At 40.3% G+C, this 24867-nt stretch overlaps 2 protein-coding genes across 8 annotated transcripts in view; both read right to left on the minus strand.

The window, feature by feature from the left end:
• Positions 1 to 8039, minus strand: part of LOC116695463 (WD repeat-containing protein 47) — a 13292-nt gene extending 5253 nt beyond the window's left edge. Inside the window, exons 1-9 of the mRNA XM_032525734.1 lie at positions 7710 to 8039; positions 6120 to 6310; positions 5801 to 5884; positions 5439 to 5523; positions 4839 to 5147; positions 2456 to 2895; positions 1754 to 1850; positions 681 to 853; positions 344 to 580 (exon numbers count right to left, since the gene is read on the minus strand). Coding sequence (XP_032381625.1) covers positions 344 to 580; positions 681 to 853; positions 1754 to 1850; positions 2456 to 2895; positions 4839 to 5147; positions 5439 to 5523; positions 5801 to 5884; positions 6120 to 6277 — 1583 coding nt within the window. The 5' untranslated portion in view covers positions 6278 to 6310; positions 7710 to 8039. The remainder of the gene's footprint in view (positions 1 to 343; positions 581 to 680; positions 854 to 1753; positions 1851 to 2455; positions 2896 to 4838; positions 5148 to 5438; positions 5524 to 5800; positions 5885 to 6119; positions 6311 to 7709) is intronic.
• A 1009-nt stretch (positions 8040 to 9048) lies between these two features.
• The window catches only part of camsap2a (calmodulin regulated spectrin-associated protein family, member 2a), a 47376-nt gene continuing 31557 nt past the window's right edge, over positions 9049 to 24867 (minus strand). For 2 of the 7 annotated variants that reach the window (XM_032525726.1, XM_032525724.1), the window contains 12 exons: positions 20442 to 20538; positions 20132 to 20228; positions 19844 to 19875; positions 19633 to 19702; positions 17263 to 19342; positions 16131 to 16267; positions 15511 to 15734; positions 14893 to 14989; positions 14125 to 14190; positions 12893 to 13005; positions 12200 to 12318; positions 9049 to 11434 (listed from right to left, as the gene is read on the minus strand). In XM_032525726.1, the coding sequence (XP_032381617.1) occupies positions 11129 to 11434; positions 12200 to 12318; positions 12893 to 13005; positions 14125 to 14190; positions 14893 to 14989; positions 15511 to 15734; positions 16131 to 16267; positions 17263 to 19342; positions 19633 to 19702; positions 19844 to 19875; positions 20132 to 20228; positions 20442 to 20538 (3438 nt within the window). In that variant the 3' untranslated portion in view covers positions 9049 to 11128. The remainder of the gene's footprint in view (positions 11435 to 12199; positions 12319 to 12892; positions 13006 to 14124; positions 14191 to 14892; positions 14990 to 15510; positions 15735 to 16130; positions 16268 to 17262; positions 19343 to 19632; positions 19703 to 19843; positions 19876 to 20131; positions 20229 to 20441; positions 20539 to 24867) is intronic. The other 5 variants (XM_032525730.1, XM_032525728.1, XM_032525725.1 and 2 more) reach the window with 4 other exon arrangements.

Consider the following 24867-nt stretch of genomic DNA (forward strand, 5'->3'; position numbering starts at 1 on the left):
ATTTGAAAGCCATAATGTCTCTCTCTCATCCCATTTCTAGCCAATGGGGGACCATAGGCAAGCTGGGGGAATTAATGTAAAAAAACCCTCATAAAGTGAAATTTTAATGCCATGGGACCTTTAAATGTTGCAGAGCAACACTGGATTGTATCCTGCTTACTGTTCAATATTAAATCACTATATAATGTTAAAACTGTTATGATAACTAGTCAACATTAAATTACCCAAGCATGATTTTTGGCAGAAAAAATGTATATGACATCTTATCAAAACTTAACTAAATATGACATTAGTTCGGGAGTGGTGCGATAATGACATGACCACACACTCGGAACGCTCTAACCTCTGACTGGCAGGGACTGGGGACTCGCTGAGGGAAGGCAAGCCGTGGCTCCCGGCCCCTGACGGGGTGCTGCTGACCCTTCCACCTGGCTTGTCCCTTGGCGGCCCGGTGTCCGGGGTGTGGCGGGTGTCGGTGGTTCTGGGACTGGATGTGCTGGCGTTCCCTGTCAGTCCATTCCACTGTGACATCACCTCATCTCCAATGCCCATGTTCATCTCCTCCAACTTCTGAATGGATCTGGATAAAAAAAATTTAAAAAAACTTGCATCAACACAGTAGCACTGAGGTTGTGTTACATTCATTACTGACTGTGAATCTTTTAAAATGACTTCCTTACCTACTGAGGAAGGTCTCAGTGAGGTTGTTTTTGGCTCCGTTTGGCGGCTTCACGCCTCCCTCTAGCAGCATTTGCTGGTAGAGCTGTCTCTGCTGCTGCTTCTGCTCCAGATGCTGCTGTACGCGGAGACGCTGCCTGTAATACTCCTGGATGTACTCTGTGGAGTCAGGATGCTGGACAAAACAAATAAAAACACACCTAAGGCTTATATTTGCAAAACATTTAGAAAAAAGCATTTTTTGATTGATTTGATTTTTGATTTACCTGGACGTGCCCTGTAACCTGAATGACAGAATATTTATCACTTTCAGTATTCTGCTTCCGTGCTGGGCAGTGCTAATTACCACTACACACAAGCACAAGGGCACACACACCAGATTATAATAGACAAACTCTCTCCTCTCTCGCCATTACTGACAACTCTTCAACTCCCAAGGCCTCGTCCTCCATCATCCATCCCATAAAAAGTTTTCAAGGACCTCATCATATCCAGCGGGTCCACAGTATATTCCCCTTCACCTCACTCACCACCACATTACACACACACACACACACACACACACACACACACACACACACACACACACACAACACACACACACACACACACACACACACACACACTCTCAAGCTACTTTGCTCCTCTGGATGGGACTTGGGATGCATAAAGATGAGTGATGATGTAAGCAGTAGGCCATCTTGGGTGTGAACGCACATCAAACCAGACTATCTCCCTCCAGTGTCCATGACCTCCACCCTCTTCACTGGGACAGGGGGCTTGAAGACGCTGTTGCCCCTTGGGCAGGTGTGGTCAAGAATTGGGGAAGGATTTATGAGGCAGTGGAGATGAGGTAGTTCAGCAGGTTCAGGGGGAATCTATTCTAAATCTCTTACATCTAGAGTAATGACTATGGAGGGAAGACAGACTCAAATTCTTGACTTTGACTAAAGTGACCAGACAGACAACCATGACTATTACTTTTTACAGTCTTCAAGTCATGAATCCAAGTCAGCCTGAGAAACCAAACATAAAAGACGGTACTCCACTGCTGAGAGTCTGCAGTTTTTATTACCTCATTTGTTTCCGCGCTGCAGGGTGGCCCACCATCCTTTCCAGGAGTCAGAGGAGTGCGTGTGGTGTGGGGTCCATCCAGCCCATGTGGTTGCTTCCTATAGTCAGGAAAATATGACAAACTCTTGAACTTAGATTGTAGTGATCTCACTTTGTAACATTTCTTGTATCCAGCAGGTGGAGCCAGAGAACAGTCTGGCAAACTGTTAACAGTAGTTCTTTCATGTGATGCCTCAGAGCATGGTCTCCATCCACAGTATTACTTGGGGTGTATCAATTTTATTTGCAGAAACCTTGTAAAGCAAAGCTGTTGGTTCATCTCTGATGATTTGATAGACTTTAAACACATCTTGCCTTACTTCCTACAGTTAGTGTTCTAACCCTAACAGGAGGCTGTAGTAATGGCCAAATGAACCATGAAGACCCTATTCAAAAACATTTAAGCAGTAAAAATCTGCTCTTCAGTCCACTTCCCTCTAAAACATCCGAGATACCATAAGTATCTCTAATTTACAGCCTTAATTTAGTATAAGCCTCAGCATTAAAATTTTCAAAAATTAGTCAAATGTTGATATATTATTATACCACAGACCTATGTCTGTGCTGCAGACCTATGTAGTGTTTAACTCCATCAAACTGGTATTTCAAGCACTTATAACCTTCACCGAAAATCATTTCTCCCAGTTGTGCTCAAGCTTGTTACTTTTCAGGTGAATCGTCCTGTTGATGCACGTTGTTCTCCACTAGGCTCCGACTGAGGGCAGACTTCATGTTCGCCTCCATGCCTCTCTTGTCCTGGGCTGCCAGACCATGGGACAGGCCGTCCAACGCCGGGTTGAGAGATCTGGACATGTAGGTGTCCGCTGAATGTGGCCTCTGGCGAAAGGGTGAGGTAGGGCAGGGTGACAAGCGGTTGATTAATGGAGTGAGGAGGTCGGCGTGGCCAGCCTTGCTGGGCTTCACCAGACGGTCTACATGGATGTTAAGGGTCTTTTGCTGGAAGGCGCAGGAAAAGGCACCTGGAGAGACGTTCTGCAGCCAGGAGAGCAGGGACAAGTCCAGTTCATCACAGCCATTCCCGCAAAGCAAATCCACGCCGAGCAACACCTCACCCTCTGTGATCTCCTCACCAGTTGCTTTACTCTGGAAAACAGAAACAGAGGGGTTTTGACCACCAACCTTTGCAACTTTGTTTTGTAAAAATGCAACCATATGGGGAACCTTTTTCAATGTATGTCCTCCGCTACTGAAGGCTATTGAATGGACTGTGGATGATTAAAATATAATCCATGCATGTCACGTTCAAAAAATGTTTCTGAGGACCGCCATTGCAAGGCAGGCCGCACTTGACTAGTATTTATATACTGACAGCGATAATGACTGACTGTACTATGCATTTTCTAAGACCTTTATATGACTTTTTTATGATATCCTATACTATGATTTTTAATGAAATACTATGACATTTTAAGATTTTTTTGACATACTATACTATGACTTTTTAATAAATTGTTTTAAAACATAGTATAGTATTAATGTTTTATAACTTTTTATGACATACTATACCATGACTCAAGATTTTTTCATGACATTCTTTACTATGACTTTATGATTTTTATAACACATTTTTCTTTTTTAAGAATCTTTTATGACACCATGACTTTTCAATGATTTTCTTATGACAAACATTATGACTTTTTTTCAACATTTTATGACATACTTTATTATGACTTTTTATAAGATACTATACTATGTCTTTTATATGATTTGTTTTGTTTTTTTTTAACACCATTATCTTTTTTAAAGACATAATACTATGACTTTTATGGCATTCTACAATATGACTTTTTAAGATTTCTTATTACATACTAACTATGACTTTCTTGTGACTTCTTAAGACATACTATACTATGACTTTTTAGGCATTCTACATTATGACTTTTTAAGATTCTTTTATATAATATACTAGACTTTCTGTGACTTCTTAATGAACACTATACTATGACTTTTATGGATTCTACATTATGACTTTTTAAGATTCTTTTATTACATACTAACTATGACTTTTGTGACTTCTTAATGACAACTATACATTGACTTTATGGCATTCTATATTATGACTTTTAAGATTCTTTTATTACATACTATACTATGACTTTCTTGTGACTTCTTAATGACATACTATACTATGACTTTTAAAGGAATATTTATTACATACTATACTATGACTTTTTTATGACATACTATATTATGGTTTTCTTCCACATTTAAGTACATACTATACTATGACTTTTTATGACAGACTGCTATGACCTTTATGATTTTCTTTACATTTTATAACCTACTAAACTATAACTTTTAAAGATTTTTTTATGACATACGGCATGGCATATGGCTCTTTTATCATTTGTTTATAACATACTATACCATGACGTTTCTATGATTTTTTATGACAAATTTTGTTATGATTTTGTTTATGACATACTATAACTCTTTAATCATTTGTTTACAGCATACTATACATGGCATTTTTATGATTTTTTATGACAGATTTTGTCATAATTCTTTGACACATTTTGTCATAATTTTTTATGACAGTTTTTTAATGATTTTTTTTGATATACTATGACTTTTTATGGCATACTATACTATAACCTTATGACTTACTATACTATTTTTTCAAAATGTTATGACATACTATATTATGACCTTTTATGTTTTTTTTAATGGCATACTATACAATGAATTTTCTCAATGTCATGACTTTTGACATTTTATGACATACAACCTTTTTATGAATTTTCTTGACATACTATCCTATGACTTTTTACTATTTGTTTTGACATACTATATTGCGACGTATTTATTATTTTTCAAGGCATACTATACTATGACTTTTTTATGACATACTATACTACTTTAGACAAGGTTTTGTACCAGCAAACTTTGGGGTACTATGCATTAAAATACTTTTAATAGATTTTCGAGTACATCTCCAGGTGTGGAGAGGTAGCATTAGGTTTGAGCCTTTTAACAGCCACTGATGTTTTCATGTACGCCTTTACATTTTTAAGGAATCCCATTACCTGACAGAACTCAACACAGCATTCATAAAGAATCCCTTTGATGAGCAGCTGGAAGAGGCGGTTCCCGCTCGCCCTGAACCCTGCCTCGCTCAGCTTCCTGTCTGCAGGGATAAACTCAGCTACCATAGCACAGGCTTCCTCGAAACAGTGGACACGTGCCGTGCTCGGGTTCCAGTCTTTGAACTCTGCGTGGTGGGTGAGACGTGGCAGGGTGAGGAGGAGACACAGCTTGCTGTAGTCATCCTTGGTTGGACAGAACTCCTCCAGACTGTTGAGGCACTTGACTGCCGCTTGCATGGAGAACTCCAGCTGTAACAATTCAAAGAGGAGAAGTGATTATGTAGCTATCTGTGTGTATGTTTTCCAAGACGTTTTCAATTCAATTACAGGTTTCTTCTACTGACCACCAAGCAGCTCCATTGGAGCAGAGAGATATTAGCATGCCATGTTCAAGGGTATTGTCACGGTATTTTGTTTCCCTGCTAGTGTCCTTCTAGTGGTGAGCCCACTCTGATGACCACCAGGAAGGCTTCCTTTATTAGTAGGCTATTTTCAAAATGGAAATACTCATACTTATTTCCTAATTACATATTTACGTACATTATGAGGGTCTTCAGCAGCAGACATGGCATTATTTACACATAGAGCTTCCAGAAACTTCTGCTTCAAGATGATGTAGCGGAACCTGGAAAGGAAACACAAATCTCAGTATGAAGAAATATACTTTATAAGACATCAATTGATTTAGCCTCAAGTGACATTTCCTGGTAAACATGTTACTCAATTAGGTAGGACAACGAAGTTAAAAAATGTGTGTTGTGTTCTTTTTGTTGAGTGTTTGGTAAGAAACAGAGGCTGTCAGTAATATGACAAGATCATGCTGAAACAGTACCGGAACTTAACCCAAGACATTACGTAAACATGCATCTGATTGAAATGATGCCCCACATTATTTCTCTCACCTCTTCTTGTCAAACTTCTCCATTCCTTCTAGAGGTTGAATGAACTGCATCACCTCCTCCCACTGGCCGTCAAGAATGAGTTGCCTGTCGAAAGCAGCAGATGAACAACTTCAGAGGTCTTTGAAAAGCTTATTCCCATCACAGTGGTGCAGGCAATAGCAACAATCATAAATAAGATAACACTGGAAAATGGTGGAAACATAAACAAACCCTGATCCTAACAAACAGCTCTGCCTGTAAAACTGAAAAGTTGAATCTTCCCTCTCAGGACACTATGGTCTTCTCCTTTCTGCCAAATGAATCTAGTGTACAGTCATACCTGAGGAAGAGCATGTCGTCAGAGTAGAGACCATTAATGACTCCGCTCTCCTTCTCCAAGGCCAGCATGCTGATGTGCAGCTTCCTGGAGTTCAGGAAGTCCAGCATCACCTTGATCACCTCTGCCTCCTTGATGCTGATCGTCTCGTCTGCCGTCATGATTACAGGTCTATGGTGGCAGCGTACAGCTGGCTGGAATACAGACAGAAGGAAGAGGAAATGGACATGTTGACAAAGTTGTTTCAAAAAAAGAAAAATGCTTATGGTTCATAACCTGAATAAAATGACAAGACATATCCACAATTTAAGTGAAAAGCTATTTTTTCCATTAAATTGCTTATAATAAAAAAAGGTTGAACTGATTTGTTGAACCAACAAAGATGTTGTCAGTATTTAGTTTCTCTCCTAGTTATTGCTCAAAATACAATCATTTTCAAATTTCAAGAATCTCACAGCATTATTCACATATCATCACTTGTTCACTGGCCCAACGTTAAAGTTTTTTTTGGGATGATCTGTTGACAAATTGTGTAAAGAGAAAAAACATTGTTATTGGATTTAAGAAACATCGTAAGTTGTATACCAAATAATACATTTTCTGATATGCAGCACTTAACAGCATTATCTGTCACTGTGTGGGCAGAGGTGTGTGTGTAAACCAAGAGGAGAGGGTGCCCTGACAGCTTAACAGTTTGAAATCAATGTTAATGATGTAAACACAAATGCTCATGCTCACTACTATTACACACTGACATTCACTGGTTTACACATACCAATTACAATAAATTCCTACAGTGACTTCTAGAGTGTCCAGTGGTTTAGTGTCCAGATGTTTTAAAGGATCATTTATCAACACTTCTGCAGGAACTTCTGGCACGTTAAAATGTTCGGGCTCTCTTGTATTTGTGGCTCAGCGTATTCCTACAGAAAAAGTATAACAGTATGTTGTTAGTGGTCTTATATGGTGCTGTAGCATCCATACTGTTCAAATGGCGTCATGCGGTGTCTATTCTACACTGAACATTGAAAAATAATTAAGTGCACAATAGGATGAATATTTTTTCTATGATCCTGGCAAGAAATATTTTAGGATGTACTTATTAAGGGTCGAGGTGTAAATAGTTAACACAGCAACATCACATAGGCAGCTATACGAAGACATAAGGGATCTTAATTATGAATAACCCACTCGCCATTTGTATGGAGCCTAAGTGCAGTAAGAGGCTGCGAGAGCAGTAATGCCTCCGGGTGTCTGTGCAGGAGGCAGAGCAGCCGGAGACACCGCCCCGTTCCTCATTGCACACAAAACAGCATGCAGCTTGGTTCTGGATGTGACAGCAGTAGGTCTGCGGCCCAAACCTGACAGCCTCAGCACTTTATCTGCACTCAGACACACCTTTACTAGAGCATGACGGCACATAGAGCGCCTTCACTCACTCACGCGGCCAGTTCAGCGGACCGACATGCACAACAACAAAAGCTAAATGTCATTGGTTTCCCCTCTTATTTTTAATGTGGAGTATATCGCGAATGGCTGCAGCGGCGGCGGTACGGGCTAACATGCCGCCGTGAATCCGTGCTAACTCCTCACCTGTCAGTCTGCGCCAACAACACGCCGCATTAAAGTCGCTCCTATCCGTCTGCAGTCTCCAAAATGTATCAGTATCCACGAATAAGAGGACAGGAAAGCGCTGTCGGTGTGGATATCAGTCAGCGTCAACAGAAAGGTCCCTTCTACCTTCTTACTTGTACACAGCTCGCGGTTGCCATGCGGACGCAGCCGCAAATCACCAATCCACTGTGGTGATGACGCCCTGCGGTCACACCTTCAACCCACTGTAACAAGGGAAAGGGGCATTAAGATGGTTAGGTTAGTGTCACTCTAAATGTAACTAAATAGTAAGAAATATATTGACAAAAACCCCCAAAATAACAGCACTTGATTTATGTTTTCTTAGGTTTCCTTTATAGCCTTACGTCATAGGCCTATCGGTTAGTGAATTTGGTAAAACGCAGTTAAACCAGGCAGTAACGTTATTCATAGCAACACATGCCATATTTAGCCTACCCAAAAGTATTTGTTTGCATTGCCTCCATATGATTTTACAAACCAGACCTGTAACGTTACTCCTTTTATTTTTTGCATAATATTTTAATTTTATTGTTTTACTTTTTATGTGCATTCGGCCCTTTATCGATTGTATTTCGTCTCTCTTTATCTATAGTCTTTATTCAGTTTTTGTTTCAAATATTTTTTCTTGTTGTTTAGTTCTTGATCTCGCGCTTTCCCATATTTTATTGTGCTCCCATCTGACTGACAGTAGGTCTAGGACTGTGTTTGTGGACTGTAAAAGCTGAATGAAAGCTGTCTGTATGTATCTGTAATAAATATTGTTCTTGTGTTCATCAATTGTCCTTCCATAGGTCTATGCTGTGTGGTGACACATTTTCTCAATATGGACAATAAAGTTCCACTAATAAAATGTGCCTCTGTGACTAGTTGTATTTAACATCATCTCCTGCTCTACTAGAGTACATGATACACAATTATATATTGTAAGCTTAAAAACAATAGTGAGCCAGCTTACCTAAGAGATTGCTTTGCCAAAATGAAGTGTTTGATTTCTAACAATTTTCTCCAGCTCAATGAGGATAAGACTGAGGTTAAACAAATAAATGCCTTGAAAATGATACTGTAGCCTCACACAAAAGTGTTGATATAATGTTACTATAGTCTACTTAAAACAACAACACAAAAAATAAGAATATGTCCATAAATATTGCATGGTGAAAGATGGTGAAAGAAGTGACACCCCATATTATCTTTTTGTCTCCTTAATCATTACTATCAATCAAAACAACATTAGACAACGGTGATTGACAGATCCTTCCAATGAGTTTTGTTTTTTACAGTTAACACACCATATATGCTGAGGCCATGCTTAGTTTTATTAAATGCCAAAAAAACAAAAACAAAATGAAACTACATGTTCAGCAATATGTTGAATGACAGCACAGCATCTGACAAACAAAACAAAGTCATCATAGTGAATAGGTATGAGCTCACATGAATACACTGTACAATATCATTACAGTTTAAAATAACCATTTACCTTGGCCTTAAACAGCCATAGTGGACATAGCTTCAGTTGACAAATGCTTCTAATAACCAACAGAGAAACACTCCGTTATATTAGATTACATTTTCAAAGACATGTACATGCTCTCTTTTGGTCATAAATATCGCCCCCATTAAAAAACAAAGCACAATGTTAGCAGATTTTCTTGTGTTGGACAACGTACCTGCAAATTGATTTGACATTCGGTGGCAAAAGGAACGTGATACTGACACCAATGAAACTCTGTGGCGAGTCTCTACCCGTATGCAGCAACAAGAATCTGCCCTATTCTGCCTTGCATTATTTTGTGAAATTCATTATCCTAATAATACAAATAAATAAAAGAAATCTAACAACATTACTATATTTTCTGGTATATCTAGGACGCATTGCATCTATAGGCTGTTTGGTTGAACACGTTTGTGTTATGCAAGAATGTAATGTACAGATGCATAGATGTGTGGAAAATGAAAACCATAGTAACAATGTGGCAATTTTAATGGATCAGCAATACTTGCAGTGATGTACAGTATAAGCAATTGATTTTAACTGAGCAATCTAAGGTTTATTCATCAAGTAAGCCTGGTGTGAATCTGAAGTCAATCATGTACTATAATGAATTGAATTGTAAATCCTGATATTGATACAGAAAAAAAAAACTTGTTAGGTGTCATAATCTTGGAATTGTGTTATTTTACTGATACGAGTGGGTGAGAGTGTGATTGTACATTGTATTAATAATCTGCAAACATCCTATGTGGTGCAGTAGGCAGCATTTGACAACAAAAATAAAATACTGAGCTGTTTAATTTGTTCATAAATCTGCTGTGAACCAGCAGCAGAGTGATTTTCAACACTGGTTCTCAAACTTTTTGGCTGAAACAATGCCTCATTGTAAACCCCCGAGTGAAAACAAACCAGATGGTTAACTTAGGGATGATTTTTACTTTCACTATCTGTCAACTTTACATCTTGGAGTACCTATCTTGAGGTTGAAACTACTTCTGTATATTATGAGTAAAAAGGAATTTAACACAACCATTGCAAAACTGACAGCATATTTGTATATCAGAAATTTTTGTCACATGATAGTTCAAATCGTCTGCAGGTGTCTCGACCCACAGCGTGAGAACTAGTGATCCATGGTAACGTCCTGCATTCTTTGAAATCACTTTCTAAAAACGGGTTCTAAAAAGTTAAAACCGCTTGGCTTTGTTGAGCTGAACACACATATGCTGTGTGGCTAACACTAGCTGTATGCAATTCGGTTTTTGGCCCCTTGTAGTTTTGCGTACCGTAATATACAAACTGTTTTAACCACAGGGATGAAGAGTTCTTCTAAGTACAAAAAAAATCCCATCTGTATCCGCTGTTATCCAATAACCTCATTGCACTCACACGCTAAAACAAAATGCGCATAAGGCCACACATCAACAGGATAATGCAAACAAAGATCAATATGTACATGAATTAAAAACATTCAGTGCTTCAGTAAATTGTCCTGGCATTCATACTGTCTGTTTTTTGATGTTTGGCACAAAGGAAACAAAAACCAACACCCACACATGCCTTCATAGTTTGACTCAAACATGACAATCTCCAAAAACACATAAGTGATAAGCATTTACATCATTTTTCAGCAGTGGAATACATTCCAGTTGTCCATAATCTTTGAGTTGTATCATGTCCAGTCCAGAGTAAGTAGGAAAAACAAGGACAGGAATGCAATGGAAAAAAACAACAAACAAACGTAATCCTAAAACAATTATGCATTCATCTAACTGGCATTGCAGGTGCTTGAATCTTCATGGATATGTACAGTGAAGTGCAAATTGAAATGGGTATGTTCCATTTGAGGGGGGAATGGTGATGTTGGGTGTATTAAGTTCCATTAGGACTGGGCAGGCACTACTTTTTTAGGGGTGGCTGGCTTCTTGGTTTGCCAGAGATGGCTGTGGATCGTCACCGCATCCACGCTGGCCGACATGGTCTTGGCAGGTATCTGACTGAACTGTTTCTTGTCTGAGTTGTACTTGTAGAGGCCGTCGATCATCTTGCGTGTGATGCTCTTGGGGCCGATGCCTGTCAGCTTGTTGATCTCCTCCGTCTCGGGGCAGTAAGTGTAGAGAGAGCGAAACTGGCAGCCGCCATCTCGGAACAAAACCAAAAAGTTGTTGGCCTCTGATTTCTCCATTTCCTGTTAAGGTCATTAGATACAGTATGAAAGTCAAGATTCTGGTGATATTTGACTCTTCTCACTCTTCTCTCACAACCTAATTCTAGCTATTTAAAAGTGTGTCTGCCTTGTAATTTAGATTGGCTTAAATAGTAAAATGTCTTTTCTGCCTTTCCTCTCTGCGATTAGAGTACTATTTATTATTCTTTGACTAGCCCTTTTTGTATCAAAGCAAACCTGTACTTGTACATACATTTCCTTTTGTGGAACATAACCTAAGTAAATATTGTAAAGCACTGTGAAAGAACGGTTTTAAAATGAAACCCCTCGAACTGTAAATTCTCAAATAGTTTACTCTACCTTATTATCACAGATCCAGGCCTTCGAATTTGCCTGTTCCCTGACTAATGCAAACTCAAAAGCTCAATTTTGTCGTGATACATTCAGTATAATGTAGGCTGCTTTTCCTTATCACTAATTGTATTAGTACAATAACAAAGCCATATCAAAGTCACCACTCTGTTGTCATTCAAAAAATTAATTCCATTTATTCTACTTTGGTGTTTTTTGCAATCAATGTTCATCTACGCCATATTACATTTCCTACAGAACATAATGTCTTGCAACCTTCCCTTCATTGTTTTTTTTATTTATTTATTGTGAACCATCTTTACAGGATTGACTGTTAAAGGTACAGTACTTGGCGTGCATCATCAATACAGCCACCAGGACACTTCAACCCCTGAAATTGTATAGAACAATATGTTAAAAGCTCCATGCCCTCACCTCCAGGATCTTGTTCTTTTGCCCCTCATTAACCTTGCCTGCTAAGCAGCAGTGGGCCAGAGCATTCTGGATGATGTGCTTGTTAGATTTGGCACTGGGCTCCTTGTATAGCTTTGGTCCTGAATGAGAACACAGGAGAGAACATTGGGACTGTACTGTTGTCATGACAACTACACAGTTATGTCAAAGGAAAGACTCTCCTTCCTATTTTTACTCTTTTTTTTGTTAAATAATGCATGAAGATTGCTACTGGTAGCATATTCATGTGTTATTGGGTGAACTGAGAAAGAAATTGTAGCTATGAATGCAGCATTAAGATTAAGAAAAAACAAACTCAAAGCTAATATGATTTTACATTGTACATCTACTGAGGTAGGAAACCCTACCAAGACGGCAGTGAGAAAAGAGGAGGACTTCAATTTGGACGAAAACAAATTACAATATTACTACAAAAAAAATTAAATGCTGTCATTGAGTATCAATATTAGCTGCACTGGATACCAAAATTACACACAATTACACAATATTCAAAAAATGTATAACTATTTTTATGATGTCATTCCATAACATGTTACCATTTAAAATTATGCTTGTTCCCCAAACTATTAAGGGTAAACTGAAACTGTAGTTAGCCAGTTTTAATATTTGCATTGCAAACCGCTGCTATTGAAGATATGGCCTAAGTTGTCCTACCAGTGTACTCTGTGTTAGATGTAACTGAGGAGGTTGTGGATCCATTCTCCCAGTCCTTCTCTCCATTCCTGCTGCAGCGACTCGGGGACAGGAAGCCATCTGCAGAATCTGGTCTAGAACACACACACGTATACACGCAGAGTATTAGATTATACCTTTCTGCATGGGTGCTGCTCCCGAACACTCAGCATTTTTTTTCTTTAGGCAGGGCAAAAATAAATCCATCCAGCCATTGCAGAACAGCAGTACCCCTCCACCCTGTCTACATCATGTCTACGCGGATGTACCCCTTACTGTGAAGGGAAACTGTGTGTCCTATTCCAGCGCACAGTTTGAACTTGGTTTGGGTGTTTGTTGCACATTGTCTAGGAAAGTAGTAAAGTAACAAAGCTTGCAAGCACAGGCAGTGAGTGCGGTGATGTGAGGTGGTCTGGCGCATACAAGGTCAATAAAAAAGGACAATCAATTAGAGTGCAGCAAATTTAGTCTTTTTCTTAACTGCAAACTGCATTTATGTGTCCCCTCTATACACGAACAGCTGATTTCCAAATATACAGACTGAATACAGTTTATTACACTGACATCATAATTTATTTACAAAACACAGTATTCTGCATCTGTAATTGTGCAAAATCAATGAGCACAGCAAATAAGTAAGAGCAACTTCAGCCATCTTAAGCTCAAATGTTTTTTGCCCATGTTAACAAGTCATCTCAACGTTTTTTTTTTTCATTCTCAAAAAGGCCTAATCTTCCAAAAGAATATAAAGGTCTAATTTGGATTAACTACATTTTGTTTCAAGAACAACTGTTTAAGAACAACTGTCAATGTTTCAAGAACAACTAATTTCTTGAATCCCACTAGCAGATTTAAGACACAACATGGGGTAAAATGACTTGGTAAGATGGATGTTTTATGCAGGGTGTGTTCTACAGAACAGGTTGGAGACGCAGTGACTCTAAACAAAACAAAACTATTTACTTTGATGTTTTATCAGGTGGGAAAAAAGGCCAAGCAGAAAGGTAAGTGGAAAAAGCCAAGTGATTTTTTTGGGGAGAAAAGGCGTAGCATTGGACCAGTGCTTTGCAGTATATCATAAGGGAAAATGTTGCTTTTCCTATAAGTGCTAGATCAATCCTTGAAAAACCCAGCGTGGAACAGGGTTTTAGTGCAGGATTGGGCTCAGGGCAGTCGGAAGTGCCTTAAAGTCAAACTGCCAAGCAGAAACTAACCTTCTTCTTCTCAGTTTAGGAGAGCTCAGAAAGCAGAAGAGAGCCCCAGATGCTAAACTAGCACTTCTGACGTGTGTGAAATAGCAGGAAAGAAAGTATTAAAAGAAGGAAGGTAGAAGATACAGAAGAAATGTTAGACCTGAGAACTGGAGTTAGTCTGGAGAGCTTGGCTTTAAAAAGACAAAAAGGTCAGAAAGTATCACCATTACTGCACACGAAGGACAGTTAAAGAAATATGCTTAACATTCACTCCAAAGTCAAAGTTTCTCAGCTATTTTAAGGTATAAAATACATTGTTTTGGCATTGCTTTTAAATATGATATGTCCAATTAAATTCATGTCTGGCTACTCCTCGACCAGTAATGCCACAGATGCTTTTTTCTCAGATACACGTGCCAAATTTCTGTCTTGGATAATTGAGTGAGTTTTTACTCTAGGGGAGCATTAAGTCAATGCATAATATATATAGTGGCTTAGCTACTGTAATTCCTAAAACAAGTGAACCAGGTTAAAATTGTGAATTATTCTCAATAATAGCAGGGTACCACGTCTGTGTTTTTTTATGTTTTAGGTGTTCCAATTTTTATCATACAGCAAACAACAAACTGGCAGTATTTTTACACCTAGCACCTTTTTTTTACTAAAACCTATCCCACTGCTATATTGCTGAATGTATAGTCATGTATCCAAAAGTTTCAAATCTTGTTAAAAATCCTCTGAAAACATCAAACTTACACCAATAGCTATAAACCTGTAAAAACATCTCACCTTGGCGATCTCTTCTCAGAGTGAACACTGTCGCTGTCTCCCAGGTTGAGGGAAGCAAGGGACAAGCTGGAGACTGAAAAGACACGTTGGCGTGAACCTGGATGTAAGATGAGATGTGATACAGCGCGACACAGTTACACCGGCACAACGAATAACAACACCAGGCTGTCCACTGTGTTTTGTACTAACCCTGTCACAGAGCAATGCAGCCGAGTGTTTTGACAAAAAAAAACTCTCACATCCAGTAATACACACAAAGTCCACATGGACACCAATATATTATATGCATAAATATAAGAATAATATATAATGCATGATTTAATTGACATTAAAACACATACAACACACACACAAGTATTGCAGTGCTCCGTTAGTATATCATCATGTTCAAGCTCAAATTTCAAGTTCTACTGAATTAATTTGTAGATTGTAAATGTCACAACTAACCCAGTTGAAAGCTTAAATTGACCAAATTAGAAACATATCTGAAATGTGTAGAATGTGATAGAATGTGATTAAGACATTCTCAGGTGGCACAAAGCAAAGTGGCAGCTGGACACAGATTCAACAGATGGGATGACCGTGACCTCTCTGAGTGGGGGCCGTCTCCATGGTTACCTGTGGCAGCTCTGACAGGGGTTTTGGGAGAGTCCATGCTGTCGCGATGGATGGACTTGGTACGCCCCCGCCTCTGCTTGGCCCCACTGACTGGTCGGGGTTTAATGAGAGTATCCATGTCCTCCATCAGTTTAAGCTGCTTCCTCCTGAGATGTTCCTGCTTGATGAACTCCCTCCTGGCCTTGTCTTCCTCCTTCCTGACGCGTTCCTCCTCTGCTTTTAGTCTAAAGAGACAGAGCACAGGAATGGGAGGAAGTCAGTGCAGAGAAGAGAATACAGTAAGTGTTTTCTGTTCAACATACTGTAGGTGAATGTACGCTACAAAAACTAAATGAACAAGTATTAAGTTATAAAACCAGATGATTAATTTGACACTAATTTCCAGAAGTTGAGTAAACTTCATTTATATGTTTAAAGATTTAAAAATAGAAAAAAGAAAATAAGAGTCTAAAAAACATGGGACACATGAAACTGCATAAACCCTCAATATTTCTGATGGTGGATATTATATATAACAACCTGTGTGACTACATTTTTTTTTCCGACTAAAGAAAAGAGCACACTACACTGTGTTCTGAAAATGTGTATGGACTTATTTTCCAGATGTGTCAACAACATACCGAGCTTCCTCCTTCTTCTGCTCTAACTCAGCCTCCTGCTGCATCTTCCTCTGCTGGCTCTCCTTCTCCCTCCTCATCCTTTTCTCTAACAGAGCAGCCCTCTTCTGAGCCATGTTATCCTCGGCATTTCCATCCGCCTGAGTCACATAGGAAACAAAGTCAGTCACCTCACACTGTTTTAGGTAGAGTGTCCTTAAGCATTGTAAAAAAAATCCAGTATCATTAAGTGGATATTATACATTACCGTTTTGTAGCTGCTGATCATTAAGCAAAGATGACATTCTACAGCTGTGACGGATTATTATGTGATATTCCCAACTTTTTATTCATCTAATTTGATATAATGAAAAATATCATTTTAAATAGTTATTGTGAAAGGTCAAATCTCCTTTGTGAAATTAAATTTGACTAAAAACGTTGGAAGAGGCAACAGAGTAGACGCTTTTCTTTTAGGAGCAGAAAAGGTACAGTGCTCTTTATTCTATCCAGACACCTAAACGTTTATGTAATTGTTATTATTCAGTTTTTAACCATATTCTTTGTATTACTGCTCTCAACATAGTCACGCCAGGCAGCCAATTTTAGTACAAATTGGTTTTATTAAATGTGTCCATCCCTTGCTCATCCCTTAGCATCCACCCTCACATCCACCATCTATTCAACCCTTCCGCAACCCCACATTTCCACAGCTGGGCCTAAATTATTCACAACAGCCCCAGTTTTATGACCTACATCTAAGCGCAGACTGCAGCTAGCGAGCTGTCTTAGCACCCATAAATGGGAAGATGACATGTTTCCTGAACCATTTATCATCGCTTAATGTTAGAAACAAGAGTGTTTCCAGATAAAAAACAAACATGGCTGCCTCAGGTTAAAATGTAATTGCCCTTTTTGTTTTCAGAAGTGCACCACTGAATTTAAAGGCTTCCAGTGGCGCTGCAAGGTTGTGATCAAGACTCTGCATACTGTGGTTTTTAAAATTTATATTGCTGGTTCTTTGTTCTTACTTGTTGACTCCTCCCTTTGGTTCCAGTTTGTTTGGTTGTGCAAATCCAATTTTTATTTTTATTATCAAAAGACAAACAAAACAAAATCTAGACATTGGGGACAGTTATTTGAATCAAAAGCCTACCTTAAAGAAAAAACCACGAGAGATTTTCTGTTCCTGACACGGGCCTTCCACATCACCCTGCTGCATCTCCAAGTCCTCATCAAGAGACAGATCATCCAGTGGCTTCACGACTGACAGAGGAACCTCAATCAAGCTGTTCTTGACTTGGCCTGAGGCTTCTGGCTGGGGAGGAATCTCTGTAGGTGTCACTGTGAAGGTCTCTACCACAGGGTGGGCCAGAACCTCAGGAAATGATGACTCTATGGTAGGTTTCAGATCTGCAACTGACTTCTGAATTGAATCTGCTTCCCTTTGTTCTCTCTTGTTCTGCAGGTTGGGGGAGCTGGGGGGTGAGTTGGCTACACATACACTGGCAAGCTCCCTCTCTGGAGAATATAGTGACTCTGTCTCCTTGTTTTTATCTCCATCTGAAGCTACTGTCTCTGGATTGGAGGTTGCTGGTTTCTCCCCCATGTAAACGAAGGAACTTGCCAAGGGCTGGCAGGGAGAAAATCGCCGTAGCCTGGGGATGCTGTCGACAGATTGTGGCGCAGTGAGGACTCGATTGTAAGGGGCCAGCTTTAGCTCGTTGGGTCGAGCGGCGCGAGGAGTGCGTGAGTGGAAGGAGGCAGATTTGCGTTTGATGCTGGTTGGAGAGCGGTGGGTGGAACGAGGGGAGTCGGCAGGAGACGAGGGTCCTGAGGATCGAGTAGCAGCTCCGGATCGACTCTGTTTTTGGGGTGATGGGCTTGTATGGGGTGGAGGGATTACCCACGCCTGCTGATGTTGTTTTTCCCTCATGGACATGATCACTTCCTGCTGCTGAGCCAGTCGCTGCATCTCAGTCTGAAGGAAGGCTAATGAATGGTTCAGTTTCTCAATTGAGCGTGTATACTCTGTGAGATCTACCTCGGTGAGCTGGGCATGGCTTTGACCACCTTCCTCTCCTGCACCAGGCAACTTTGTCCAACAGGAAGCGGTGCTGCTTTGCTCTGCCCCATCAGGTGTGTCTGCCTTGCTCCTCCCAAATTTGAAGGTGGGACTTGTGCTTGTTGCCTTGCCTTCTCCCTCAGTTTTCCCTCCTTCCTCTCCACTGGCAGCCCCATCTCCTTTTCTCTTTACGACATTGAGAAACGCTGAGTGACCCATCTTTTGCCGATGCCTTGTGAAAGCAGCCTCCACTTTCTTCTTCTGCGCTTCGATGGCTTTACGTTTCTCCTCCAGCCTCATCCTCAGCTGTACCATCTCTGTAGCCATGACCTGAGCAGGGTCATTGGCTGGAAGTTGTACAGGTGTGGGCGATGCTCGAGCAGTGAGGGGGGGTGTGGTTTGTTGATGGATGGGGCTGTGCTCAGGGGTCGGGGCCCAGGAAACAGATAACGGGAGGCAAAACTCGGAGCCCTCAGGAGTGGTCTTGAGGGAGCTGCTGCTGCACCTCCCTGAGTCTGGCAATGATGGAGTATTCTTCTTCTTCTTCTGTTCAGCAAAGCTGGTCAACTTCAACCCTGAGGGGGATTTGCTGTGACTGCTCGGGCAGGGGCTTGGCGTGTCCATTTCCAGGTCCATGTTCACAGAGCAGTCTTTCAGAGAAGAATCCTCATCTAGCATGTCTTCTGTATGAATATGGATGCCAGTGTCTACCTCGGTGGTGTCTGTGTTGCTTTGAGGCCCTTGGGAGTCCAACTCTGACACTGGCTCCAAGACACCAACACCAGCCCCATGGTCCTGAATGTGCAGGAAGAAACTGCTGTTGATCCCCTCCGCTGGGGGCCTACTTGGGCTGTGGATAATCTGAAGAGCTTCCTCTATGGAGGGAGTTTTTGCCATGACACTTCCATGTCCGTTGGGGTACACTGGCCTGCTAGGCTCCATACCAGCTAGGCTGTCTGGGCAGCCCTCCTCCTCAATGCCGACACTCTGGCCATTTACTGGCTGGAAGGACAGGTTGCGCTTCATTCCGCGGGGAAGGTGGTGGACCTTGAAGCCAGAACCATCATCAGTGCTGACAGACCTGACCATGCCACGCGTGGAAGAAAGACCGCCGGAAGCAGAGTCCTCTTTGTCAAAGGGGATGTCAAAAGACACTCCATAGGGCCCAGACCTTAACAAAAAAACAAAAGAGAAATGTGATTAAATCTTCAGATATCTTGTTTGTATTCATGTTTCTAATGAAATATGCTCCCTTGAGGGAAGGGTTAAATGCAGAGAATGAATTTCGCTACATGTGTGTGACAATAAAGTACCATTAAATTATTTTCTAAATTTAAGTCTGGTTAGGAAACAACACAATATGCTTTTCTTAATCCCCAATGGTATATATTAATTTTTAAAGTCTTTGGGTTTATATATTTGAAATGGGCAGCACATAAACAGGACAGTAATATTACTAACCTTTTTTCTTTAGGCCAGGTGCCGAGGTTGCCATCGACAAAGGACATTGAGGTTGACCTCTTGATCTCTCCTAGATGACACAGGTAAGCAAAGTAAGAATCACAACCAAACTTGTTTTACCCACAAGTAATCATATTTTGATATTCATACCTAACTCTTTGATTTTTGGTAAAAAACAAAAAAAGTAAGTAAATAGAAAAAAGTCACCAACCTGAGCTTCGAGGCTGGGGTCGGAGGGGCAAACTGAGAATGAGAAAGAGAAAATTATAAACATGTTATACATTGTACAACATATTTTCATGGTCCTTTTAGCTTTAATTTGTCCAGATATACATTTTGCAAAAAAAATAACAACAAAAACAACGTCCTTATTTGGCCTAATCAGTCTCATATATTCACACCAGCCAGCTGGCCCCTAACTGGCGTAAACTACTAGCCAACACGCAGCCCCACTCGAATGGAAGTGAAGTGCCTTGCTGATGCATTTTTTGAAGTATACCTGGGTCTTTCAGGACTTGGGGGTCTCTCCATGAAGCTCCTCTTGGTTGCCTTGGAGATGGGGATTGCTGGTATATTCTTCAACAAGACTGAGGGCTCTGAGGTGACACAACAAAGACAATTGATCACAATGGAAAGCACAATAATACTATTCCCCCCTAATTACTTTGCTTTGTGTATGTTTCAGAAAAAAATGCACCCACAGGTACCTCTACAACTACTATTACTTCTAGCAATTACTACTTCTTTCCACACATGACAATACAGTTGTTTTTGCTACTATTATCCTAAGGTCAGAATTTAAGACTTGCCTGTGCCTTCGTTGTCCAGCATTCTTGGTTTCACAAAAGACGGCTTGTCCACCTCAAACCAAGCAAACAACTCTGCCATGAACACCAGGTAGTTATTCTGGAAAAATATTGAAATAAGACTAAGATGAAAACCATGAGATTGGGTAACATATCATACTCAGCAAACACAGTGAACACATGCTTTATCCACAATATACAACCACACAAATGGATTGTAGCCTACCTATTTATCCAGCAGGTGTCTCTCTTAACCCTTATCTCTGAGAACCTGAGTTGAGTATTATTTGTATCTTCCAGTCTGCCCATAAATAATTCACCAATCTTGCTCCATTTTACAAAACATAGTCTTATGGGTCAGATGCTTCATACATCAAACTACAGAGTAGGAATTTACGATGGGATCTATATTCATCATCATTTTCAGCAAGGTATTTTCAAAAAATAAGTGTCATTTAAGAAAAATAAATAATTGGCTTTTGTGACTTAATAAAAGTCGGACTTTTCACACTGCAACCATTTTTGTTAGCTAAGTTATTGTAACCAACAGCATGGCTTTTCACATATTAGATAATCTTGTCATGTCAACAGTACCTGTGGTAGAGAGTAGAGAGGAGTGATTAACGCATTAACCTAATTTATAGAATAGAGGTCAGCTATTTTCTTTAGCTCTTGATCCACCAGCCAACCTGAATTAGATTTGGTTAGAATTGCTGGAGGGATATTTGCCACTGCTGTGTCTAGTGGTGTCCATGTCTGAATCAGGTCAAAATACAGTGGGAGGTCAAACTTCTTGAGGACACTACACTGCAAAAAAATGAATCCATCTTACAAAGTCATTTCCCTCAGTATAAACTAATATTTTTTCCAAACCCACTGTTAGTCTTTCCTTCCTAATAAAGGAAAGCTATTTGGCCTATGAAAGACTATTACACTAGATCTGTACTGTGTTACAGAGGGAAATAATGCAGCCTTTAGCAAAAACACCACATGGTTCAACCTGACTTTTATGTCAGCCCCATGGTCAACACTGTAGAATGATCCATTCAGTCTCATTTTTAATGAGTCCAAAGGTGTGTGATCATGGTTGGAATAAAAATGTCATTTTTTTCTGAATTGATCACTATCTTGACACAAAGTCAAATTCCTCCATCAAAAACATGTTTTTTGGCATTGTAAACTAAATCCAGCTCAATAAGATGTTTTCCACTTTTACATTTTTCAAGAATCAATATGTAATCAATTACCATGCCAAACTTGTACCTTTCTTTTGTTGTTGCAGTGAACATGCCGGCACTGGCTTACAAGTGCACACAATATGCAAAACGTGTGCAGGGAAGCGGGCACGACCTTGAGGAAACATGCCCCCTCCCCAGTCTCAGTCCATGGTCTCCAGACAAAGACATTGCTGCATGGCTCAGCTCTACCTGATTTACATCATCAGCAACATTTCACCCCACCAAGCACACACCAGCAAACACACACACACACACATCATACGCCCCTCATCTGTAGCCCAAAAGTACACCAGGAGGGGCAGAGGCAATTAACAGCAGTAGCAGTGGTTTCCCTTGGGTGTTACTGCAGCATTTTAGCAGTTTTTTGGACTTCTTTTTTGTTTTCACACGATAGAAAGCAGAGCTGCAAACACGTGAAAAGGTGTGTCGCCATGACAAAATCAAGGTGCAAGAAGCTGTCGTGCATATAGTTACCAAGTTAGTAAAGTAAAGCAGACACATTAGATTAGCATCTGTACTTATAAATTGAAAAATTGCTTGCCATAGAGGTTTTCAATGAGTCAATTAAAGATTTTCGTCTTTTCCATCATCTTTTTCTAGCTATGTTTGAAGTTACATTTGGCTTTCTTATAACTAATTTGGGTTAAATTACTCTTAAGCATAAAATTACTAACCATAAGTCAGTCAAATGCCAAAGTGCAGGTTACCTTCAGGAGTGCTCAGCGTGTGAAGCACTTCTCAATGGGGTACGACAAACAGAAGAAGAAGAAAGAAAAAGAAAGAAATAGAGACAAAGATCTCCTATCGTCTGCACAGCCGAGATTGGTGGAAAAAGCCCAACCAGACTTCTCTCTTCCCATCTGCCCGACTGACTACTACCAACACACCAGGTGTGAGGGTTATCGCTTAATACCACCAGTCAGCAGTCACACACACTCACACAGATCCGCAAACAACCAACCGACGCACCACCACCACGCCTATCTCCCTGTTGACTGCCATTTCTACCTCTGCCAAGTCTGCAGTGATGCCAAATCTGTCTTGTTTGGAGATTTGAGAGTCAGAGTGTGTCACTCTCAGGATGAAAACAGAGACCTGATTGGTAATTGCTAGAAGAGAGCTCAGGGTTGAGGGAGGTGGGGGTGGAGGGAACTACTCCACTGTACTGTACAGGGATGGGCGCGAACAGCCCTGCCTGCATATACCACACACGCACACATGAACTGTGTAACATTTGAATGCACTGCCAATGTACAGTATAGGCAGGGTCTGCATACATAAAAATGCACATAATCAGCCTACAAATGACATTTTACACACACAGAAAGTAAGCTTAGACACACACTGAGTGTTCGCAGGGCATTAATGTCAACAATCATTGGGCCAGAGGGATAAAGGATCTAGGTCCTGCAGCCAGACAGACAGACAGACTCAATTTGGAAAAACCCACTGATTTACTGCCAACTTCATCAGGCTGCCCTCAGAGAAACCTTATTAAAAGTAGAAAACAAAACCAATTCGAAAGAATGAACTTCCATGCAAAATTTTCTAAAAGTGGCCACAGACAGACATGAGATATTAAAGCTGCGTTAAAGAGGCAGCTTATTAATTACAGTAAGTGTGTTAATTTCCTTCCTCAGGGCAACCTCAGCAAGGCAGCTGCTCCAAACCTCCTGGTAAAGAAGAAGCAAACGCTGGCAAAAGCCCAAAGCTCGTGAATTTTATTTCTCTTTCTTGGGGGTGCTGTGTACTAAAGGCTAGTCTATCATCTGCTATGGAGCCCATTGAAATATAATGTGGACTGATCCTGTCCGCACCAGGGAAGCATATAAAATATTGATGCTGTCCCTCTTTCTCTCTTTCCCCCCTTCAGTCTTTTCCACCTCCTTTTCTCACCGTTTCAGACACTCTACTGGTGTTAATCAGGGTTTTCGCTCCTCCTCGTCTCTTCTCACACCTCTCTCGCTTCCCCTCCCCTCCACTGTCTCGGCTCACTCTCTATAATAAGGTCTCCATTAGTATGACGGGCCACAACGTACTGAGGGTGTGACTGCCTGGAAACTGGGTCAAGGTTACTGAATCTAACTGGTTCTGAATGCAGTTCTCCTGCTCTCAGGCAATAGCTCTGTCCTGCTGGGATTTGATTTTGTATCCCCCATGAACTCAGTGCCAGCAAATACTGCTACTGGCTGGTTAACACAACTTAATTATTATTTTTTTGATGCTGTGTGTTTAGTCAATGTGTGTGAGCTTTAAGCTGCAGCCATGCTAATCATTGCACCAGCTCTATCCCCTTATATATATATATATATATATATATATATATATATATATATAATTATATATATATACATCCATACATACACACATACACACACACACACACACACACACACACACACAGAGTACAGGCCAAAAGTTTGAAACCACCTTCTCATTCAATGCATTTTCTTCATTTATATGAGAAGGTGTCACCAAACTTTTGGCCTGTACTATATATATAAATATTGCTGCTACTGTTACTAAGCACCAGCATTGCTCTATTGGCACGTCCTGGTTCCAATACTCCAGGTCTCTGTTTCATAACAGTTTTAAGTCAAATTCTTCAACCTTTTCCTCTATGGTATCATTTAGCTTCAGAGTGAAGCACAAATGATTTGCAACAGCAAAAACCAAATATCTATAGTATATCCATTACAAAAATCTTTTATCAGTGCGTAGAAAGTCCATGTAATCAATTTAACTCAGCAACCTAATGCTTTTAATTTATTGTGTGCAAACTGCTTTCAAACAGGAAGGAAACATAGCTACAACTGCACTGTAGGAGAATTTCTACGTCTATTGTGACTTAAAAGCTGATGTTAGTCTAGTGATGTTTGCCCTTACAGTGACCTGTGTTCAGTCTGTGCTGAGACCATCTCTCTGTCAGAGGACATGCTGAGACAGAGTCAAAGCTATCCAGACACATAAGCTTTTTTACTGCTTATGCAGCTCTTAGGCAAAATACACACTGAGATGGGACAAACACAAACACACAGCACGGATGGAAAGTTAGACCAAACCACCAGAGAAGTTGTGTCTTTTGTGTCGCAGACTAGGGAGAGATGCTGTTTTGGGACATTGTGGGACATTGGTATATGATCTAAAGGTTTTTGACCGACAAAAGTACATTTATGAACTGGAATACTTTT

This window comes from Etheostoma spectabile, chromosome 9 (assembly GCF_008692095.1).
Source record: "Etheostoma spectabile isolate EspeVRDwgs_2016 chromosome 9, UIUC_Espe_1.0, whole genome shotgun sequence".
Classification (NCBI taxonomy): Eukaryota; Metazoa; Chordata; class Actinopteri; order Perciformes; family Percidae; genus Etheostoma; species Etheostoma spectabile.